The sequence below is a fragment of the Oenanthe melanoleuca genome, chromosome 3 (assembly GCF_029582105.1).
Source record: "Oenanthe melanoleuca isolate GR-GAL-2019-014 chromosome 3, OMel1.0, whole genome shotgun sequence".
Lineage (NCBI taxonomy): Eukaryota > Metazoa > Chordata > Aves > Passeriformes > Muscicapidae > Oenanthe > Oenanthe melanoleuca.
Window position 1 is genome coordinate 20,639,091 of NC_079336.1, and position 21,629 is coordinate 20,660,719.

Genomic DNA, 21,629 nt, shown 5'->3' on the forward strand with positions numbered 1-21,629 from the left:
ATGCATATATTTTAAAATTAAAAATCTGGATTTGATGCGGTTTAATTTAGCTCTCGTTAAAAAATTATTTTCATGTTCATCTTGGCATTAGCATATTCTGAGAATGACACAGTACTTATAGGGAAGTTTAGCCACTTGTATTTGTACACAAGTATATTTCGTCTTTGTTGGCATGAAACAAAGCAACATGCTTTTCCCTTAGGCATTTATTCTGCTAAATTAATTTCTGAAGTTAAAATTTTGAGAACATCGGTACTCTACAGATGAGTGCAAAATGCTCATTTCCACCTCAGTTAAATCTGTCACATTCCAAAAAATTTGGGTCACAACTTGTTGAGCCTCAAAAGGCAACTACACTAACAAAATGATCACCTAATAGAATGTGAGTTCTATTCCATGCTTGCAGACTAACTAATATAATGGAGTTTAATCTGTGTTTGAACCCTTGCTGTTTCTTGCCTAGAGAACGTATTCCAGAAAGATTAGACATTTTCTCATACACTGACAGGAAAGTGGGTGAAAGACCTGGAGAAAAAAATCTCTTTCAATAATTAAAAATTAACTAGATCTTCCTGAAGTTCAACATTCATATGCAAACAAAAGAGTTTAATATTGATATTTTAACACAAAAATACATCCACACATTTTATTACAAAGTAAAGAGAAAAAGAAGAGAATAGTATTTAAACTTAAGATTACTTCACATTTGTCAATGCATCATGGCAAAGCAAACAAGGAAAGAAACCCACAAAAACAATGAAAAATTCTAAAACTGCTTTGTATCTGTACTTGTAAAGGAGGAATGAGTTGCAGTGATTAAAAAGTGAGTTTGAATGCTAGATTGGCTAACTTTTATAGTAATCATTTGGTGGTTGAGATGCTTTGAGCATGTAGTCAGAGTTAGAAGGAGAAGACTAGTGCTTAGATTTAACAAAACAGTTTAAAACAGAGTGAGAAACTAAAATACTTTGCTGAATCTGTGTCCTCTGGCATTCCACTGTAATCAAGGAAAACCTTGTATCTGAAGAGCAAGTTACAAATACATTAATGTAAGTAATTCACTAAAGCAAGAGCCCTTCTTTGCTGTTATTCTGTGGTTTCTATAAGAGGGATTTTGTAGTAACTATACAAGGATTCCATGAAGAAATTAAGTTGATTCAGTGGTTCACAGAAACAGAACTTAGCCAAAAAATCCAATTACAAAAAAAGAACACAGAAATATTTGTGGATAGAGTTGTGCTGGTTTTGGCTGGGATAGAGTTATTTTTCTTCTCAGTATGGGTCTGTATTTTGGATTTGTGCTGTGCCTAGGGTTGATAGTATAGCAATGTTTTTGTTATTGCTGAGCAGGGTTTACACGGAGCCATTTTTCTGCTTTTCATATGTCACACTGGTGAGGAAGCTGGGGGTGAGTGGATGATTAGGAGACACAGCAGGGACTGCAGCTAACCCAAAGAATATCCTACACCATATGGCATCACACTCAGTGTATAAAGTGGGGAGAAAAAAGGAAAATGGAGAAGTTCAGACTGATGATATTTGTCAACCTAAGTGACCACTATATGTGATGGGGCCCTGCTCTCCTGGTGATGGCTGAATTCCTGCTGTCCTTGTGAAGCAGTGAATAAATTCTTTGGTTTGCTTTGCTTGTGTGCACAGCTTTTGCTTTTCTTACTAAACTGTTTTTATCTTAACTTAGGAGTGTCATCACTTTTAGCCTTCTGATTCTCTCCTTGATCCTGCTGGTGGGAGTGAGCAAGTGGCTGTGTGAGGCTTGGTTGCTAGTTGTGGTCAAACCATGAAATTTAGCAACTAAAAAAAAAATGTTTCACGAAAGCTCTTGACAGTTTCATACTTCATATCCATCAAAACTATTTATAAACTAACTGAAATTTTTTAAAAAAGTATATAAGAAAATTAATTATATTGGCTGATCATTGTCTATCTGTTCTAGCATTGATCATCCTAAATTTCAAGCAATCATTTTGGTATGCAGCACTTAGAATTTAAAATATAAATTAAGTTTATTTGCTTTGTTTTAGAAGTATTAGTTGTATGGCACCATTTTGATTCACAGTTGAACAAAGGCACCCTGCAAGAATCTGAATTTTTCTATTTGTGAATATGTGGCTCTATTTTTCAGTATTTCACTGAAACCTGATACAGAGATGTAAAGCATGGCTTTTAATAACATTAAAATATGTTTTTAAAAGTGTGGATTTTGTTGCAATTGAAGGGAGCTAGTAGCAATGACAAGCTTAATTAGTTCTGAAAAATAGTAGACTAATTTTTGTGGACTTTAAAGCTGCCATCTGAAGAGCTTGACACTTACCATCACAGCTGGGTAGTGCATGATTCCACTGATGGTTTCTTTCACATATGAGAGGTTCTTCATCACTCAGTGTATATCCTGGATCACAGCTGAAGGTTACTGTGGAGCGGATATTAAAGTTGTTACCATGGCGATGGCCATTCACAGGAATTCCCGGGTCAAGGCAGGAATCTGATTCCAGAGTAACACCTGAAACAAATAGATTTAATTTTGTTTTTTCACCTTTTTTTTCAGATAGTCGATGGAAAAAAAAAAACAAACAAAAAAACCCAAACAAAATACAAAACAAGGAAAACAGGAGAAAGAAAGAGCCTCCAAAAGAGCCTAGTTAGCATTGCCTGGGAACTGATATGGGATATAAAACCCTTTCTCTAGCTATTGTCTGACTCACAGAATGGTTTTCCAATTTTATGTTTCATAGAACAGAGAAGTCCAAATGAAATAGAAAGAGACTAGAGCTTTAAGGTATATTTTGTCAATCAATTAAGAACACCAAGTCAGTAAAAGTACTGGACTTCTGAAACTGAAGGAAGATACTACTGTTCAAAGTATGAATAAAATTTTTGCTAATACATAGATAATATTTGATTATTTAATCTATTCAGTTTCTGTTACAGCAGGACAACTCAATTTTCCTCTGCACAGTTATGATTACTTGGTACAACAAGAAGCAATGTCAAAAAACTGCAGTTGAAGACTCAGAAACTACTGAATTCTTACAGATATTATCCCATGCATGAAAAAAAAAGAAGGATAAATAATTTAGCCTTCACAACTCTTAGCTGACAGAAAGAGTCTCTGGTAATTATGTCTTACAGGAGAGATTAAATAGTATTTGGAAATAAACCTGGAGCTATCCACTGAAAAAAAACTCCCTGAAATTATCAAATGGAGGCTCATTAACTGAACATTATACATTGTGCTTCTAGTGATAGCAAGGCATTGTAGAATTTAATAATATAACGATCAATAATGTATATACATGAGGGAAACAATTAGAGACTCTCTATTGAGATGACAGGAATTTCTTTGATTTTCTGTTACTGTGTGTGGTGCATTGACCTTGTCTGGCTTCCAGTCCCCCACTCAGCTGATCTCTCATTACACCCTTCAACAGTACAGGGGGAGAGAGTAGGTAGAAAATAACAGAAAAGGTAGAAAATAACATGAAGGAACTCAAGGGTGAAGACAAATAATATCATTTAATAATTACCATCATAGTCAAACCAGATTCAATTTGAGAAAAAAATAATATAACTTATTGCCAATTAAAAAATAGTATAGGATGGTGAGAAACAAAACAAAAAACTAAAATACCCTGTCACCCTCATCCTTGTATTAGGCTTGAATGGCCAACTGCTAGTTAGTAGACAGGGGTGGCTACAGGAGTGGCTTCTGTGAGGAAGTGCCATAAACTTCTCATATGTACAAGAGAACCAATGCCATCTGTCATAAGGATGGGCACCTCAGAGATGGTGGTAGAGCCTCTAGGATAACATATTTAAGAAGGACACAAAAGCTGCTGCAGAAAGACAGCATCCATTGAGAAGAGTGAGAATGTGAGACCAAGAATTCCGAGACACTAAGGGCAGTGAAGAAGATGAGGGAGGAGATGCTCAAGGTTTTGAAGCCCCTGCAAGATGTGCTGAAGACCATGGTGAAACAACTGTCCTACTGCAGCCCATGAAGGTTCACAGTGGATCAGAGATTCTCCTGCAGCCTGTGCAGGACCCCACTCAGAAGCAAATGGATGCTCAAAGCAGGCTGTGATCTTGTGGGAAGGTCACACTGGAGTAGGCTCCTGGCAAGATCTGTGACACTGTGAGAGACCCACACTGGAGCACTCTATTCCTGAAAGACTGTACCCCATGCCAGAGCCATTCATTGAGAATGGTAGATCATGGGAAGCATTCAAAATTTAAATATAGATGGAAGGCTGTCTCCTAAGGGAGGAACCTTATGCTGGAGGAGAAGAGTCTGAGGGGTCCTTCCACCAAGGAGGAAGGAGCAACAAAAATGTGTGATAAACAGGCCACAACCCTCATGCCCTGTCCCCCTGCACCTCTCAGAAGGAGAAGGTAGATAAAATTGGAAGTGCAGTTTGGCCAGAGAAGAACAGAGGGGTAGGGTGAAGGTGTTTTTAAGATTTGGGCACCTGGGATCTAGCCAAGGTTACTCTACCACAGCTGTCTTCTTCACAGGCATTTCCCAGTTTCTTAGCCCTCTAAAGGGGTAAAAAGGTGCTGGTCCTCTCAGCTGCTTGTGAATCTTTAACTGTTTCTATTGATGTTGTGTACTCAGTTTATTGCTTCTACCCTACCCTCTTTATCCAGGACTACCCTACAGCCTTAGGAACAACGTAGGAGGAGTTCAAAATGAAGGAAAAAATTTGATTTATCAGGACATAAAGAAGGATTCAGAACAGTAGATAAGAATGTTGGAAGCAGGACTACAAATAAAATATCATCAATAATGACTAGCTTTCACAGAGAAATTTGCTCTGTACCCTCCAGCGCTTATATCTCAGAATTCAGATTTGAAAGCTTATGATCTAGTTTTCATGAGGTAACCCTGACATACTTAAATTCTAGACTAATAAGTTTTTCTGGACTTGACTACATGCTCTTAATGCAAATGTACCATATTATCTAACACAGTGCATTTTTAGATTTCCTTTGCCTGGATAAAATTGCTTAATATAATCTCAAAGAACCCATTTAAGTCTATAATATTCTTCACTGAAAGTGCCCTTAATAATTTCATCTGTATAAAATTTTAACTTTGATATACATTAAGCTTTTTTCAGAAAAATCATACTTCATATTTTGAAATATGTTAGTGTAGGTAGAGGTCCACAGCAGTGCTCTTAAAATTCCTTTCTCTTAGGGCAGCCTACCACCCAGCCTGAACACATCAGCTACTTTGGCATTCTGAGTCACACATGACAGGTAAACTCATCAGTTTCTTTTTGAAATGATAATTCAAAATTACATTGACTCCATTGTTTCACATTTTTGAAAGAAGACCAAAAGCTATGGGAAATTTATCAACTTTCAGCTTCCTGACTGAAGTAGTAGTGTTAATAAATAAACTCAGCTCAGGCAACTGTTTCATTCCTAGGGAAAAAAAATGTTCAGTATGTAAGTTTCAGCGACCATGAACAAGCTGAAAAAAATTTTTTTTTGCTTATTTGGTTGAATATTTGATTCTTTTTCTTAATAGAAGACAACCTAAAATTAAATAATGGCAATACTGAGAGTCCTGACTACAAGAAAATATGAGAAATTCTGGCACAACAGTGATAAATGTGGTTGGAAAATAGTTGTAAAGAGTTGATTGAGAAGGACCACAGGCAGTAGATCAAACTCTGGGACAGGCTGCAATTATTAGCTACCTGGGACCATGACACCATTATCACACTTTAACCCCTGTCTGCCAAGCCATACTTTTTCTAAACAAGTACAGACCTTTCAATGACTCCTAATATGTCATATTTTCCAAGCTAGCAACCTTCTACTCTTTTTAAACTGTGTCACAAACTGAACACAGCAGTCTCCCTGATCATCAAATAAAGTGAAATAATTTTTGAACAAGACCTAGATTAAAAATACCATAAACAAAACAAATGTCTTTTCTGAAATTGTCTTTTGGGTTTTTAGATGGTTAAATACAATGTCAAGAAGATTCAACTTTTTGCAATATTACTACATTTTTCTCTAGATTATATGAATTCTGTGTGACATGCAGAACTTTTTCTATTGTATCCCTATTTTGTGTTTGTGCATGGCATTTCTCCTTCCCCATTTAGGCTTAGTGTGTTGTTTTATAGAATTGATTTGGTTTTGTTTTACACTCTTCAGTTCATCTAACTTGTTTTGAATTCTAATCTTCCCAATCATATTGCTAGTTATAATTGTGGGCTGGAATCATCCTCCAAGTGTCACTGTTTTTATATTGTCATCAAATTTACTTAATTTTTTTTTTTTTTTTTTTTTTTTTAACAGCATCACAGAAATCACATAATAATTTAGGGTGGAAGGAACCTCTGGGAGTCATGTAGTCCAACTCCCTGCTCAAGCACGGTCACCTAAAGCTGGTTGCAGAGGTGGATCCATTTCTGGATATATTTTAAGTATCTCCAAGGATGGAGATTTCACAGCCTTTTTGAGAAATTTTCCTAGTGCCTACTGTACCTTACTGTACACTTATTGCACTGTAATAATTTCATCCACTCTAAATTTCTATATTTTTTTTCTGAAAGAGTTCTAAAAGCCTTATGAATGTAAGCACAGAACTTTCTCCTCTCCATTCCATTTCCAAATCTACAAAAGCAGTTAACCTGTCAAGAAAGAAATTAAGTTGGTTTGACATAATCTTTTTTTATCAAATACAAATAATTTATTCCTTATCATTTTTTTTATCAGCTTGAAACTAGTATCTTTACAGAGAAAAGATAAAACTAACGTCCTTGACCCTTCTGGTCCAAATATCTTCTTTTTTTCTTTTTTATTTCCATCATTGCTTGAAAAAGTGAGTGCCCTTCTGAATTTTTTTAAACTTTCTTCCAGATTTGAATTTTCAGACATAATTTTCAGTGGAGTGGTCCTTCCGCTTTGCCTCTGAGTATAGAACAGAGAATTTCAACAGTCCCTGATGAATAAAATATATTTAACTATTTCAATATTGTGTAGTACCCTCACTCCATATGCCATACTCTTACCTTGAAAATGTTCACTTAATTATGTTAAGTGTATGATAAAAATTATTATTTTCTGCAAAAGTTGTGAAACAGGAACAAAACAAGCCTGTAACAGTTGATTTTTGGTCAAATGTCTTTAGAGTAATTTTTTACCCCTTATTTGAATATATTTAGTTATTTTTGTTACTGTCTTTCTGTCTCTGTTCTTGGAACTAATATGTACTTTGGATTTTTGTTTTTATGCTAAGACATCTGTGTTATTTTTTGACAGCAACATTAAATATACCTAATATCTGTATTACTAACTCTTGAGTTATATCATTAAAAGGGATTTTTTAATAGCTACAGGAACTTTTCTCAAAAACTAAAAACTAAAAAAAAAAAAATTTAAAAGAACAAAACAAACACAAAAAACCCCAAAATGAAACAAAGCCAAGGAAAAGCAATAACAAACAATGGTTTTATGTTGGGCTTTCATCCAGTTTCTTTTATAAATTACTTTCAGAATTCATTTGTAAGGACTCAAGGACATTCATCAATCAATCTGCCAAATTTTTTGGTTTAGATTTTTTAAAACCATTAATTTATTCACCATGTTGCTTCATTCTTCCTGTCCTTATGAATCATAAACTATATTATTTTATGGTCATCTTCCCAAAAACTGCCTTTCTTATTTAGCCACTATAATGATTCTTCTTAGGCATAGTAAAATGGACTGCTGAAACAAAAAAATCTCCTCCAATATTTCAAATCTTCTTCCATTGACTGTATCCTGCCACAGAAAATTGTATTAATCTTTTCCTCATATCCAGCTATTCAAAGGATTTTTTTTCATCAAATGAAGAAATGTAAGGTAGTATTTTGATGCTTTCTTATCATGGCTAAATTTGATTGTGGGTTGACTGATTTCAATACTTTGTCAAATCCATGAAGATTGCATATTTATGAGGCAAAAACATTATTTTCTGAAACCTAATCTAAACAAATACATAATTTTATACACTGTGAATAAAGGATTACCTCTACTTCTTTATTAATGATGATTTTCATTTAAGAAAAATCATAATTATGATTTTGTAGATTTTTTTCAATGGCCTCAATAAGGAACATTTTACTAAGATGGGTAATCTTTAAATTGTTCATTAAAACAATTTCCTGTGTAAGAGAATTGTAATGTTGTAATGTTTACCAAACATATATCAATGTAGAGTGTAATATGACTGTTTCAATGCATGACTGAAATGTTATCTATTTTTCATATAAATTTTAGTATAGAAGGAAATATTAGTCCACAAAAAGCACAGACTTTTAAGCAAAGCATTTGGATTGAAGATATAATTGATCAATTCCCTTTGCAAATTATCATGTTCCTTTATATAAGGAAAGAAAAATTTCAGTAAACAAAGGAGCAACTTACATTAAAGGAATCTGCAGGTAATGTATTCCTATCTGGTTTTGTTTAAGAAAAAGACTAATATTGCACAACCTATTTCACAGAATGAGGAACAGAAAACCCCCCACAAAAACAAACAAACATGAAACCAACTAACCAACCAAACAGAAAACAAACCCCACCTGAAACACATAACCAGGGAAACAAACCCCACCTGAAACACATAACCAGGGAAGCTGAGAGATGAGGGAAATGTAACTGAGGCATGAAGCATACTTGCCAAAAGAATAATTATTTTAAACAAAAAAAAAAAAAAAAAAAAAAAAAAAACAACCAAAAAAAAAAAGAAAAGAAAATTTTATCAGCAGTTTTACTTAAGGAATATTTTATGCACTCCATTTTTTTTTTTCTTAGATGAATAAGAGTTATCCTATCCTGTCTTGCATTAGCTAAATTTGAAGTGTCATCAAAAGGCTGAATAACAGAAATTTAAGGAGTGAACAAATTATCTTCACATCTTTCACAGTACCTTTCATGGGTTACATATTTTAAAGCTATATTATAGTCATATTTTAGCTTAATAGAATATTATTACCACCTCAGATTCAACTCAGTTTAGCTTGTATCGAACCTTTTATTTTAAGCAAAGTTAAGACCCTTCTGCTTCACAGTGCAATTAATTACTTTATCATCAAAGTTATGACTATAACTGGAAGATTTTTAAGATACTTCCAAATAAGACAGGTATTTAAACTTGCAAAGAAAATATTCAGAATTTTTTTTCTAAAATTTAAAATTGACTACCTTGTCTTCTACAAATGTAAGAAATGTGAAACAAATAGAAGTTGTGTTGAGATGCCTTTAAAATTATCAGCTTCTGTAGTTAAACCTCCAGGGAAAATCAAAATATAATTTTAGTCTCCTGTGCTCCTGGGAGATTGCTCAAGGCCTCCATTAACTCTTTTTGCCTGGTTTTGCTCTTTGGAAGCATTGACTTTCTCTACTTAGTACCCCCATGTTACTAGTTATTGTGATGACCTTCCCTCTGCGATGCACACAATTGTCGACACTAAGTAAAGGATCACAGAAATGCTATGGGAGCTCCTGATGCTGACTGACTAGCTCAAGAAGATAGACTCTGCAGCAAATTTCAGCTGTGCTACATAAACATATAGAACACAAAGCAAAATGGAGACAATTTTAGCTCTGTGAGAAATCTAGTGTGAGGAAAAAGACAATATCAGCAGTGAGGTGGTGATTAATTTAAGAAGTCTTGAGCAAATGCACTGACTTAGGTGTGAAGTGTTTAGCAAGCTTTCTCTGTACAACTTTTTTTTTACTATTTGGAGAAGTTTTGATGTGGTTATAAAATATATCTCAACATTATTCCAGATTAAATATTACAGCAAATTTACAGCAGTCAGATTGCTTTCCAAATAAGAACAACTGATAAAAGTGATGTTACTAGATTGGCACACCACAGTAAGTACATAAGCTCTCTTCAGTAAATAATTAAGTGAATGGATGTACTATCATACAAAGACCAGTGTGGCTTCAGGACATATAATAAATGTTAATTTATGCACTTAATTTAAAAGAAAAATCTATTGTGATGATTCTATATTTCACATGGAGATAATATAATTAATTTATTTGCATTTTGGAACCATTATAATTAAGGTGTCCAAGTCTATTCGGCCTACAAAAACCAGAGAAGGAGAAAAAGAAAGTGAAAGTTAGAGGAAGCTAGGGGACACCCAAACAATATATCTTTACTCACAATGGAAAGTTTCTAAAATTACTTTGCATTTGATAAAACAACTAGGTCTGTAAGGACTCTGAAAAACATAAAAGAACTCATGAAGAAAAAAATTTCCAAAATGAATACTTCCAGAATTATCTGTCAGTACAGCATGAAGTGAACATAATATGTTCTTGCTTAGATATAACAACTGAATTTTATTTTTTTCCCATTTATTTGCTCATTTTCTAATGGAATGTTTTTTCAAAATTAAATAAAAATCTATTCGATAAATACCAAACTTACTCTCATAGCGAATTAGGAAACCAACACTGGAACGACTGTTGTCCGTAGTGAACAGCAGATACATATAATTCCCAGTACTAATAAGGAATTGGGGTGCCTGTGTTCCATGGTATTCTCCAATTAACGGTGATGAATTGGCTGGCCCATCTCTGACTTCCAAAGTGTCATAATTAACTTCAGTTTGGAATCTGAAAAGCAATATGCAAGTTAGCTGGTGGATGAACAAATGGTGCTATTTTCTTCAAGTGGTAGAAATACAACCCACTTGCAACTGATAAAGAATACCATACATGAAAAAATTACATAGCTATAAATCCATCCATGCCATGTATTAATAAGAATAACAATTAAAGAAAGCTTCATTAATCAATTTTTTTTCTTGCTTTGTTTTGTGGTATGGTGAAAAGTCTGTAAGGCATTCAGGATACTTCAGCCATATGACTGGCATATAGAAAGACATTAGTGGCAAATCTGGGTACAAAAATGCAAATTGTCTTAAACAAAATTACATTATGAAGATCCACAAATTTTTTTATCCTCAGGTTAAGAAATAGTTGGACATCCTAGGAACATCTTCAATAAAGTTCATTATTTCATCTCAATAATTTAATTATTTGATGTTTGCTATTTGGCAAAAGATGTTTTATAGATAGTCAAGTGTTTAATTTTTTTTTTATCCAAAGATTTTATTCTAACATAGCTTGTTACTTTACTTTTAGGTAATTATTTTTCTCCTATGAAATGAAGTAGAAAAAAAAATACTAGATTTAAATCAAGACTTCATTTTAAAATTCATTGCAGTTATAATAACCTTGACTTCTTAGTTTACTTTGGTGTGTCAAAAAATCCCCAGGTAATATAGACAAGAATGGATAGTAAGGAGACTAATGAGGGTTGATTTGCAAGAAAAAATAACTTTAAAATCAACAGCAGAGTCAATGTGTCTGTCAGTCACTAAACCACATCACATTTCTGCAATTCATAATGGCTACCTGTCTGTGCAGTCATCTACTACTAGTTCTTAAATCAAACATCACAAATCTGTTCTTTCTCTAGATGAATTTGAACTGGCACTTTTTACATCAGATGTTTTTCAAGACAGCTTTTGGTTATATCAGATTCTGATATGCTGTAGCATCTAAACCAAGCACACATACATTTTCCTGTCAATTAAGTTTGTGCTATTACACAGATATCTACTCTTCTTTAAATATATTTGCATGCAAACTCAATATTCTTATTTTCATCTTTCAGAAATGCATATGTTGTGAGATTTTTCTCTTCTATTCCCATAAGGCTTGTTAGTTCAACTTCTGAGAGCAGCAGAAATCCCTACACAATACTTTTTTCAAAGTGAATGCCCTTAGCTGTCTTGCAAATATGGAAACACAGTTAGTGGTCTAGAGATAATAAGCTTTGTCCTTGTAAATAAAGAAAAGTGCAAATATTACATAATTGAGAAAGGAGAAATATGTGTAAAATTCCTTCAAAGTGTAAATATAGTTTTTACTTCATTAGAGTGACAGAATGACCAAGCTCCCACTCAGGCCTTTACAAAACAAATAGCACTGGTCTTGTAAAAACATCTTCACAGTCACAACAATATTGGTAAGAATAAGTTCAGTTTTAAAAAGTATTTAGTATTCTTTCTAGTTCTTCTCTCACAGTTCACTGAAAACAAAAGTACCGCTAGAAGACAGAAAGCTTTTGCATTGCTATCAGAGCTAATGACTGCTGGTAAACTGACTTAGGTACTTCATATTGTTCCTTCCTCTTCACACAGAAAACTCTAGATTTATGGTATTTTATGTGGATAAGCTGGATAAAATCCAGATGATTGCTTTTACTGCTATCTATCCACTCTGACAGTGGAATACAGGTTTGTTAATACATTAAGCATTTTCAGGACCCAGTGAAATCAGCTAGAATGAAATGGCCTACATCCATACTATTATATATATCCCTTAGCCTCTCAAAGAAGATACTATTCACATTTCCTATTATGAATGGTTGCTTGCACACAGTAACTCTTGGCCCTTTTTGATAATAATTTGGGAGAATGCTGGTTGACAAACTTAAGAAGCATCTTGGAGATTCTCTCAACAATTTAACTGCATAAACACATGAGTTTTTGTGTCTGGAAAGGCTCACTGATTTCACTTAATTTACCAAAATAGACGGTTACAGAGGGCATCACGAAAGTACTTGACAGTTTTTCAGTACGCTTCCATAATTTCAGAGATTATACATTGATTCATGCTGCAGCAGAATGATGAAAACAGACAGATAGAGCTAGGCTGGTTTAAATACTTTATTTGTACTCATAATGAATAGACTCAAGATCAATAATTGAATAGTTCAATTATTTTGACAGTTATGTTTGTGAGGCAAACTAATTAGGAATAAAGTGCTCTCAGCTAGCAATTGCAGTTTTCTTAGCAGGGCAGTATGACAACAATGGATGGCAAACCCTTGCTGGAGACAGAAACCAGAAAATAACTCTTAACTGCAATTGCTACTCTGACAATGATCTTTACTTCCAGTTGATTCGTGCTCATGTCAAACTTAAGTGTGACTTTATAATTTACTTGTCTGATTATGAGGGGTTAAGGGAATTAATTGTTTTTTTAATGGGGCTGGGCTTGATGTTGGTTTTTACTTTTAGTCTTTGCACTAAAATCAAGAATATTCATTATTGGAAGCTCTTCCAAAAGTACCAAATTAAGTACCTAAAAAAGTACCTAATTAAGGATTACTTTTTGGGTTTTTAGTTTACTTTAATGTTTATTAGATTGCTCATATTAGTAAGAGGTAGAACGTCCTCCAAATGTACATAGGTAATTTTAAAAATAAAGGATGCTGTGTTATACTATTCTTCATACAGTTGTTGGTTTTGGATACAGGGATTAGTTGTATAAATTATCAAAATATTTTTTATCAAGATTCAAAGTAACAAAGATCTTCAGGTCAGCCATTATTTTTCTACCCCTTTCCTAATTACTTGAGTCAATTAGATTTTATTTTTCTGTTACCCTTCCTGGCATTAGGCACAATCTGAAATGCAAAACATTTCAATATAAAATAATCGTAGGATCATTTGGTGCTACTTCTGGAAAGGCCTCTGGAAAGGCACATTTGTCTAGCAACATTAAAGTTTCATTAGCTTAAGAGTGAGATAATTTACATTATTAGTATCACATTTGTACAAAACTTCATTCTGGTAGATATGTCTTTGAGGCAATTCATATAGTAAAGTATAAAAGGGTTCCATTTTCCCCAAACTAGACCAAATACTTTACAAAAATATTTTATTAATAAAATTCGTTGATTTGTTGATTAATTGAGAAAACCAATCACTGTTTTGCAATTTGCTGACATTATCAGACAGCAAAGTCACTTTTCTTGTAAGCAATAAAAAGGTTTTTCATTGAATTTTTAAACTAGGTAACAAAGCTTTCGAGCTGACAAAAGAAAATAATTTTACTGCAAAAGCAAATTTATATTATTATTAACAAGTATAACACTTTTAATAAAATTTATAAGGTGATGCAGTAAAGTTATACAATTTTCTAAATCTGCCAGAAAAGCTCCATAAACCTCCAAAGAAGACAGGGAAAGGTTTTCTTCTTTGTCTATCAAAACCAACATGCTGAATGGTAATACTGTTTTGCAATTGAAACAATTAGGGAATGGCAGCAAAATCCATTTGCTAACAATGCTGAGATAAAGTTGAAGTAGATTAATCGTGTATCGGATGTACTTCAAAAATTTTATGTGATTCTCCATTTTGTATTAGGTAAAATCCAAGTTCTTGTATAATGCCACTTCATTCAATTAGTGCACAAAACTCTAGAATCCTGTAATGGAATATGTATGTGCATCTGACTGAAATTCATGAAATTAAGTTCTTAAACTGCACCACATGTCACAGAAGCCTATGTTTCTCATTAATTTTCTCAGAAATATTGTCTTCACACTGTTAAGGTCATGCTCATTCAAACATCTGCAACTTCAGGCAATGCGTTTCATTTTATAAAATTTAAATGCTCCATCTTACAAATAAAGCTGCTATTTCCATTTAAGAAGACATGAAGAAGCCTGAACCTCAGGCTTGCTTCTGATCATTAATTAAGAAGAAAAAAAAAAAAAAAAAAAAAAAAGAAAAAGAAAAAAAAAGAAAAAAAGAAAGCTTGCAAATGAATATAAACCTATAAATACTGTTAAGTCTTTAATGAGAAAAAAAGTCAGTATCTTAAAATTCTGGAACTTCCTGCTGAGCACAATGGAAGCAAACAACACATTTAAAAGCTTTAATTTCCTGCTTGTAGGAATAGCACTTAGTGCTGCAATGGAGATCTTTTTTGTGGTTTGAGTTCCTGAAGTATATACTTATTCTTTCATAATAAAGCAAGTATTTATGCTCAGACCTTACTTCTTGTTTGGCTTTATTATACTCACCTGTCAAAAGTGATCTTAATGGAATGTCCTGGTCTTGCTTCAATCACCCATTCACAATTAAGTGAGTCTTTGTAATATCCTGGCCACCCTGGTGGCAAGATAACACCACTCGATGCTGTCAAATGTCCACCACATGGTGCTGAAAGATAAAAACCATGAATATTTGTAACATAAAATTTATTTCTAATATATTATGTCAATGAAATTGCAAGAAATCAAATTAAAATTCATAGAATATAAATTTAATATAGTTACAATAGTTTAATACTAAATGTGTTATGAACACTTTTCTTCATACTCATAAGATCTGCAATGTATCTTATCAAGACTTATTACTCTATATATTTTAACACACAGAGTATTGCACTTGGGTCTGCCAGTCCTCCTTCTGTTGAAAAGCACAGTATCTAGTTAAAAAATGATACTGTCTCACCACATTTAGATCCAGTATGATTCCAAATTTACATGGAAACATGTAAGACAAGTAATGGCAAGTAATTATTGCCATTGTACTGTGACACTTTTTTGAGTAATCACTGATCTCAGATGAACTGGCAGTTGTAAATATTCCATTGGATCATAGAATTATTTAAGTTGAAGCGGATGTCTGGAAACCATCTAGTCAACTTCCTGCTCAAAACAATAAATTGCATAGAACCACTTCCAATCAGGATCATGCCTTTCCTCCAAAGTCAGACACTCCCCAGACCTTCTGGGCAAGCTGTTTTAATGTTTGATCCCTCTCACAGTGCAAAGTTTTTCTTAACTTTAAACAGAAATTAATGTATTTCAGTTTCTGTTCACTGCCTCTTGTTCAGTCATTTTACACCACTGAGGGGATAGTCTAGCTCCGCCTTCTTTAAACTATCCTATCAATTATCTGTACATATTGACAGGATCCCTCTTGAGTCCTGAGCCTTTTCTTTTCCAGGTGAGACAAGCACTGTTCTTTCAACTGCTTCTTGTAGGACAGATACTCCAAGTCCTTACTTATCTTTGTGACTCTTCACTGGACTCACTGCAGTATGTCCACATTTTTCTTGTACTGTGGGTCCTAGGAGTGCACACAGGGCTCCCTACATAACATCACCAATGCTGAATAGATGGGAAAGACCTGTCATTTATTCTCAGCCCAGTTCTTCCTGCCTCTCTTGTCCCCCTGAACAGCAGTACAAACATCTGGTACACCACCAGTACTTCCAGTTTTACATCATCTGCAGACTTGGTCAGAGTACATTCTGCCTCAGCATTCAGTTCAGTACTGAAGATTTTAAACACTATTGGATAGTGGACTGTATCCAATAGGATACATGAGCCTGGGGTACACCTCTATGAATTAGCCTCTAGTCGTACCTTGTGACACTGCCTACAATTCTATGAGCCAAACAGTTCAGTCAGTTTTCAGTCCACTTCACTGTCCACTTCTCTAGTCCCTGCTTCATCGGTTTGTCATTGAGAATTTTGCATGACAAACAGTGCCAAACATGTTACTAAAACTGAATATCCATTACTGTTCATCCATCAGACAGATCATCTTAATGCAGAAGGCTATTAGGTCGTTCAGGCATGATTTCCTCTGCATAAATCCATGTTGATTACTCCCAGTCACCATAGTTTTCTTCATTCTGTTTTGGCTGGACAGAGTTAATTTTCTTGCAGTAGCCTTGAGGGGGCAGAGTTTGGAGATGTGTGGTAGATAATCTAAACCACTCACACCATCTCTGGGGGTCAGAAGTCAGGGACTTCACTTGCAAGAAGAGGACATGGCATGGAGTTGAAGAAAAACATGAGCAGGAGGATCTGAGGGGGCATTTATTTTTGTCTGGGTGGCCATCAACACATGGAGCCTGGTTGGGTTGGTCGGTCAGTCAGGCAGTGGGTGAGCACCTTTTTGTACGTAAATCACCCTCTCCTGTATGCTTTTGTTATTAATATTCTTGTTCTTACTATCTTATCTCATTGCTGTTTTCCCATCTCAACTCTGAATATCTGACTTTTGCCTCCCTCTCACAGGAGGGGTTGGAGGGAAAAGGAGCAGCTGCATTGTGCCTAATTTCCAGCTGAGTTTAAACCACAGCATATGGCTTGGAAATGGTTTCAAGGAATATTGTTGCATCACCTTTCCCAGTGATATAGATGAGACCTATAGCTCTTCAGAGCTTCCTTCTTTCCACTGTCCAAGATTGGAATATGCTTTCTTCCAGTCCTCAGGGACCTCCCTGGTTTAAATCAGCTTCCCAAGATATTAAGTGACCTTGTGATGTGATTGGATGGCTTCTTCAGAATTCTTGGCTGCATCCCATAAGACCCATTCCTGTTTGTCAAATTTGTTTAAATGTTCTCCTGATCCTTCTCCATAAAAAGTTTTTTTAAAAAATGTATTGTAAGAGGGCTATGAAAATGACAGGGCTGGACAGGGAGCATTTTTCAGAACAAAATTAAAGGACTTTGGAGAAGGATTAAACAACACAGAAATGACAGAACAAATTTAGGAAAACATGAGTCCCTTAAAAATTTAATCTGTCACAGCACATGGCTTTGGGATGTTGTTTTACTACAGGCTAAGCCCCAGCATAACACAAGAATGTTTTCAAGGACAGGTAATTTTGTCTTAGTCTCATTTATAGTGTCCTCATAGAAGAAGTCAGTGGTATCATTATCAGAAAATTCCACATTTCAACATGGGAAATCTTGCTTGATTTCTTCTGTTTCTCTAAATAGTGACAAACCAACCTATTATGTCACGTAGAAATGGATGGCAACAAGAATTTGTGAGCTGTAAATTAATATGCCTAGTTTTATTTCAATGTTTTTAGCAACACAAAAGAAACTAATCAGACAGGTTATTTATTTCACTTATGACTTGCACTTGTCTCTAATGATTTTTTCTAGATTTGAGTAGGAAATAAAAGCAACCCACAAATCCTGAAATACTGAATTTTCTCTGAAGTAAAATGAAAGGCCAGTAAAATGGCATTTATCTTACATGTGTACAGTTAATGAGGAAATTCAGAAATTCCAGAAGGTTCAAAGAAAGGATAAATGAGAGGCACCTATATATTTTTTTAAAAAGTAATTTCTGTATTTTTTCCTCTCATTTTTTCCCTTCAAAGAGCTCATCGTTGGTCCTTTATCTATGCATTTTCAAAAATAAAATTAGCCAAAGATTACACTGAATACTTTAACGATTGAATCTAGAGCTTCAAAATGAGAAAATAATCTTCTGACAAAATGCAACATCATACTCCCTGCTTTGGAGTAGTAGTGAGTTTGCTCTAAGAATAAAAGAAAAAATCCTGCTCCACTGTGCCACATACTTTAATAAGGGTAAGAAATTTTGACAGTGCAACATCCAGGTTTACATACACTTCTTTTAACAGACTACAGACATGGGAAGATTCTTCAGTATTTTAAATTTTCTTTGAAATGCACAGTTTTATGAGAACTAAATCCTCAAAGAAAGTTATATGATCCAGATTCTTAAGTAATTGCAATGACACTGAAATTAATGGAAATGTGAGATTTAGAAGGTTTGGATTAGTTTCTCCCAAAAAAAAAAATCTTTGAATTTGGAGTCTATCTATGTATTTATTGTTTAATAAAAGTATACAGTTTGAACATGACTTTTAAAAACATACTTTAATCATTTATTAAATACACTCATCTGCCTTGACTTTAGGACCTATCAGTTAAGCACCAAGCAATTCTTACTCAGTTTCATCCTAAAGAGAGTTTCATACCTAATAGAGATCATCTTGGTCTGTTTATTCACCTAGGAAAGGAGAAGCACATAAATTTGGAATTTTTTAGGAATATCATGAATATTAAATATAGCTCTGGTTTTCACTAAATTACTCAGGAATAAGTGTACTGCAGGTTATAACATTACCCACAGAAATTCATGTATACTTTCATTTTGAGAAAATTAAAGGGATAAATTTTCAAAAAAGGACTTATATAGAAGCTTTATTTACTTCCTGTGTGGTAGATAATTATGTTCTTCAGTGTACTACAGCCAAAACTGTTACAGCAGTTATAATTCACAACCAAGTAATGATGGTGACAATCAGAACTTGGAAACAATAGCAACCAGATTTGTAGAATGCTAATTTATTCCAAGAATATAAAAGCAAGCTATTTTGTTTCTATTACTGTGCTCTCACTTGACTGGAAGAGAGTTCAGATGAATGAATAACTTCAGGTAAAGCAGTCTTATTCATGTGCAAAAGGTAAAAAGTAAGCTAAATTTTAAATAACGTCATTATTCAAACTGTAGGTTAGAAGTAAAGCTTGTGCCCTTACCTTCACAACGTGGGACAGTGGAGCTCCATACTACATTTCCATCTTGCATGATACAGGTTATGGATTCAGAACCTTGAGTCTTCACAAAGCCATCATCACAGTGAAAGGAAACAGAACTTCCCAGAAGGAATCTGTCTCCAAAACGCCTTCCATTTATAGGAATGCCTGGGTCGTGACACTCATTCTGGCCAAAGGCTGTTTAAAACATAGTAACAATAATGGTAATAAAACACACAACAATAGCAATAATAAGAACTACCCCTTTAAACTTTGTGTCTTGTTTTTTGGAGAAGGAGGAGAATGGTATTTCAGTTGTAATACAGTGGTATATAATTCAAAGTATAGAAAATTTCTCAATAACAAGCTTCAAATCCAATGACATTCACACATATGCAACATAGCTGGAATTCAGGAGTTTTTACATATATGGCTTAGCTACACAAGAACAATTTGCCTATTTTCCTCTGGACAAAATCCAGCTGTTTTGCCTCTAACATAAGGGAATTTGGGTTGTTTAATCTGAAGGATGTGAACCTGAGGGAAGCCCCTATTTCCTCCTAAAACTACCTGAAAGGAGGTATTGGTCTCTTTTAACAGGTATCAAGTGATAAAACAAGAGGAAATGGCTTCCCCTTTTTTCTCCCTGTCATTTTGCAAAGGACAAAAACTGTCCTTTCCTTTAAAAGCAAAAGACCAATTTAAACATCTCAGACTTAAGAAGGATTGAAATCAGTGAATTCCGGAATCTTTCTAAATAATGCAAGAAAACACCTTGGCCAAAAACACTATTATTTTAATTGACACAACACAGAAACAGTGCAAAAGGTCTCAAAGACAACTTAATTGTCAATTGACTTCTATAATCTTTGAAGATAATTTCTTCAGCTAAAATGATAACCTCCGTAAAAATAGCATCTTTGAATGACTCATAAAACTTTTAGGAGAGTTGGCAATCTACAGCAAATGTAAAAATGTTTTCTACATGACAATGCTGTTACTCATTTTCTATTGAGATTGCTGTTTAGTAATATGCTTTTATATAAACAAAACAGAGGGCCATCTGTAGCCAGATATTTCCTAGCCTGATTGCCCACACAGGAGATACTTTCAGTAGCTTTCTATATGTACATGACCAGTAGATCCACATTTAACAACTTTTGGACTGGTTGTCCAGTTACAATTAAACTTTGTACATTTGAGAATTGCCTTCTCAAAGGCAGCACAATCTTAAAATTCTTAAAGGGACAGTAGCCACATAGAAGAGTGATTGTAAATTAGTGTACTCTTATAGGAAAGATTTCTGCATCAATTCAGCTGTGTTCTAGACACTAGAAAAACCAAAGTGTAACTGTTATGTGCAATGCAGAAAAGAGATCTCTCTATTCTTAGGGGTTTGTATTCTTAGATTGCACGCCATTCAACTAGAAAAAAAAAAACATGCAAAAGCAAAGCAGGTTCCCAGAACTATTTGTTTGCATTGATGATTACTTTTATGCTTTTCCAATCAATATCTCAATATTTAGGATCTAAGATTAATAAATTTATGAACTTATTCCTGATGGTTCTATTGAGAAGTATATTAAATTACTTGCACTGGATACTTTGATATGAATGATCTGGACTGCATTTATGCAGTGTGAACAAAAAAGAGAAATAATAAATAACGAAGAGAATTCCTCAGCACTATCACAATTAAAATAAATAAAGGATAAGGATTCAGATTAGCTAATGAATAGAAGGAAGACATCTGAAAATAGTGCAAATTACACAACCACAACAATTTACTTCTGTGTTACAAATATAAATATAAATATAATATAAATATAAATATAAAAATGTTCTCTGTTTTAATTATTATGAAGAAAGCATAAAACTAGGCATAAAATAAAAAGCAGAAATTCTTACTTGTGTAAGTGATATTAAATCCTCTTCCAGTGGTAGAGTGATCTGACTGAAATTCAAGTCTTACTATGTGCCCACTACTAGCCAATTGAGAAGGGACCTCATTGCCAGAAAATGTGCCAAGAGGTGGTAAATCTGAAATTCCATCATCTTTGATTGTAAGATAGTCAAATTGAGGTTCTACATCAAAATCGTTGAAAATCAGATGGATCCTGCTTCCTGGCTCTGAGATAATTAACCAAACACAGTTCATATTGTTCCCATATTCCTCAGGGTAATTTGGAGAAAGAATAATTCCGGATGGTGTGGTGAAGTTGAAGAAACATGAAACTAAAGGAAAGAACAATAAGATTCTCAAAATACTATCCACAAACTTTATAAATGTTTGCCTTTCTATTTTGTATTTATTTTTTATTAATTCTTGTGGAAAAGGATGATTTTGAAGCCTGGATGTCAAAACTACTACACATGCAAACAGAAAATGTTTAACATTTTC

General features: G+C 34.1%; 1 protein-coding gene across 1 annotated transcript in view; it reads right to left on the reverse strand.

Annotated features, from left to right (window-relative positions):
- CSMD1 (CUB and Sushi multiple domains 1) overlaps positions 1–21,629 on the reverse strand; it is a 1,037,656-nt gene that overhangs the window by 232,171 nt on the left and 783,856 nt on the right. The window contains exons 14-18 of the mRNA XM_056488498.1: positions 21,137–21,463; positions 19,232–19,426; positions 14,930–15,068; positions 10,472–10,659; positions 2,333–2,521 (exon numbers count right to left, since the gene is read on the reverse strand). Of these exons, the coding sequence (XP_056344473.1) occupies positions 2,333–2,521; positions 10,472–10,659; positions 14,930–15,068; positions 19,232–19,426; positions 21,137–21,463 (1,038 nt within the window). The remainder of the gene's footprint in view (positions 1–2,332; positions 2,522–10,471; positions 10,660–14,929; positions 15,069–19,231; positions 19,427–21,136; positions 21,464–21,629) is intronic.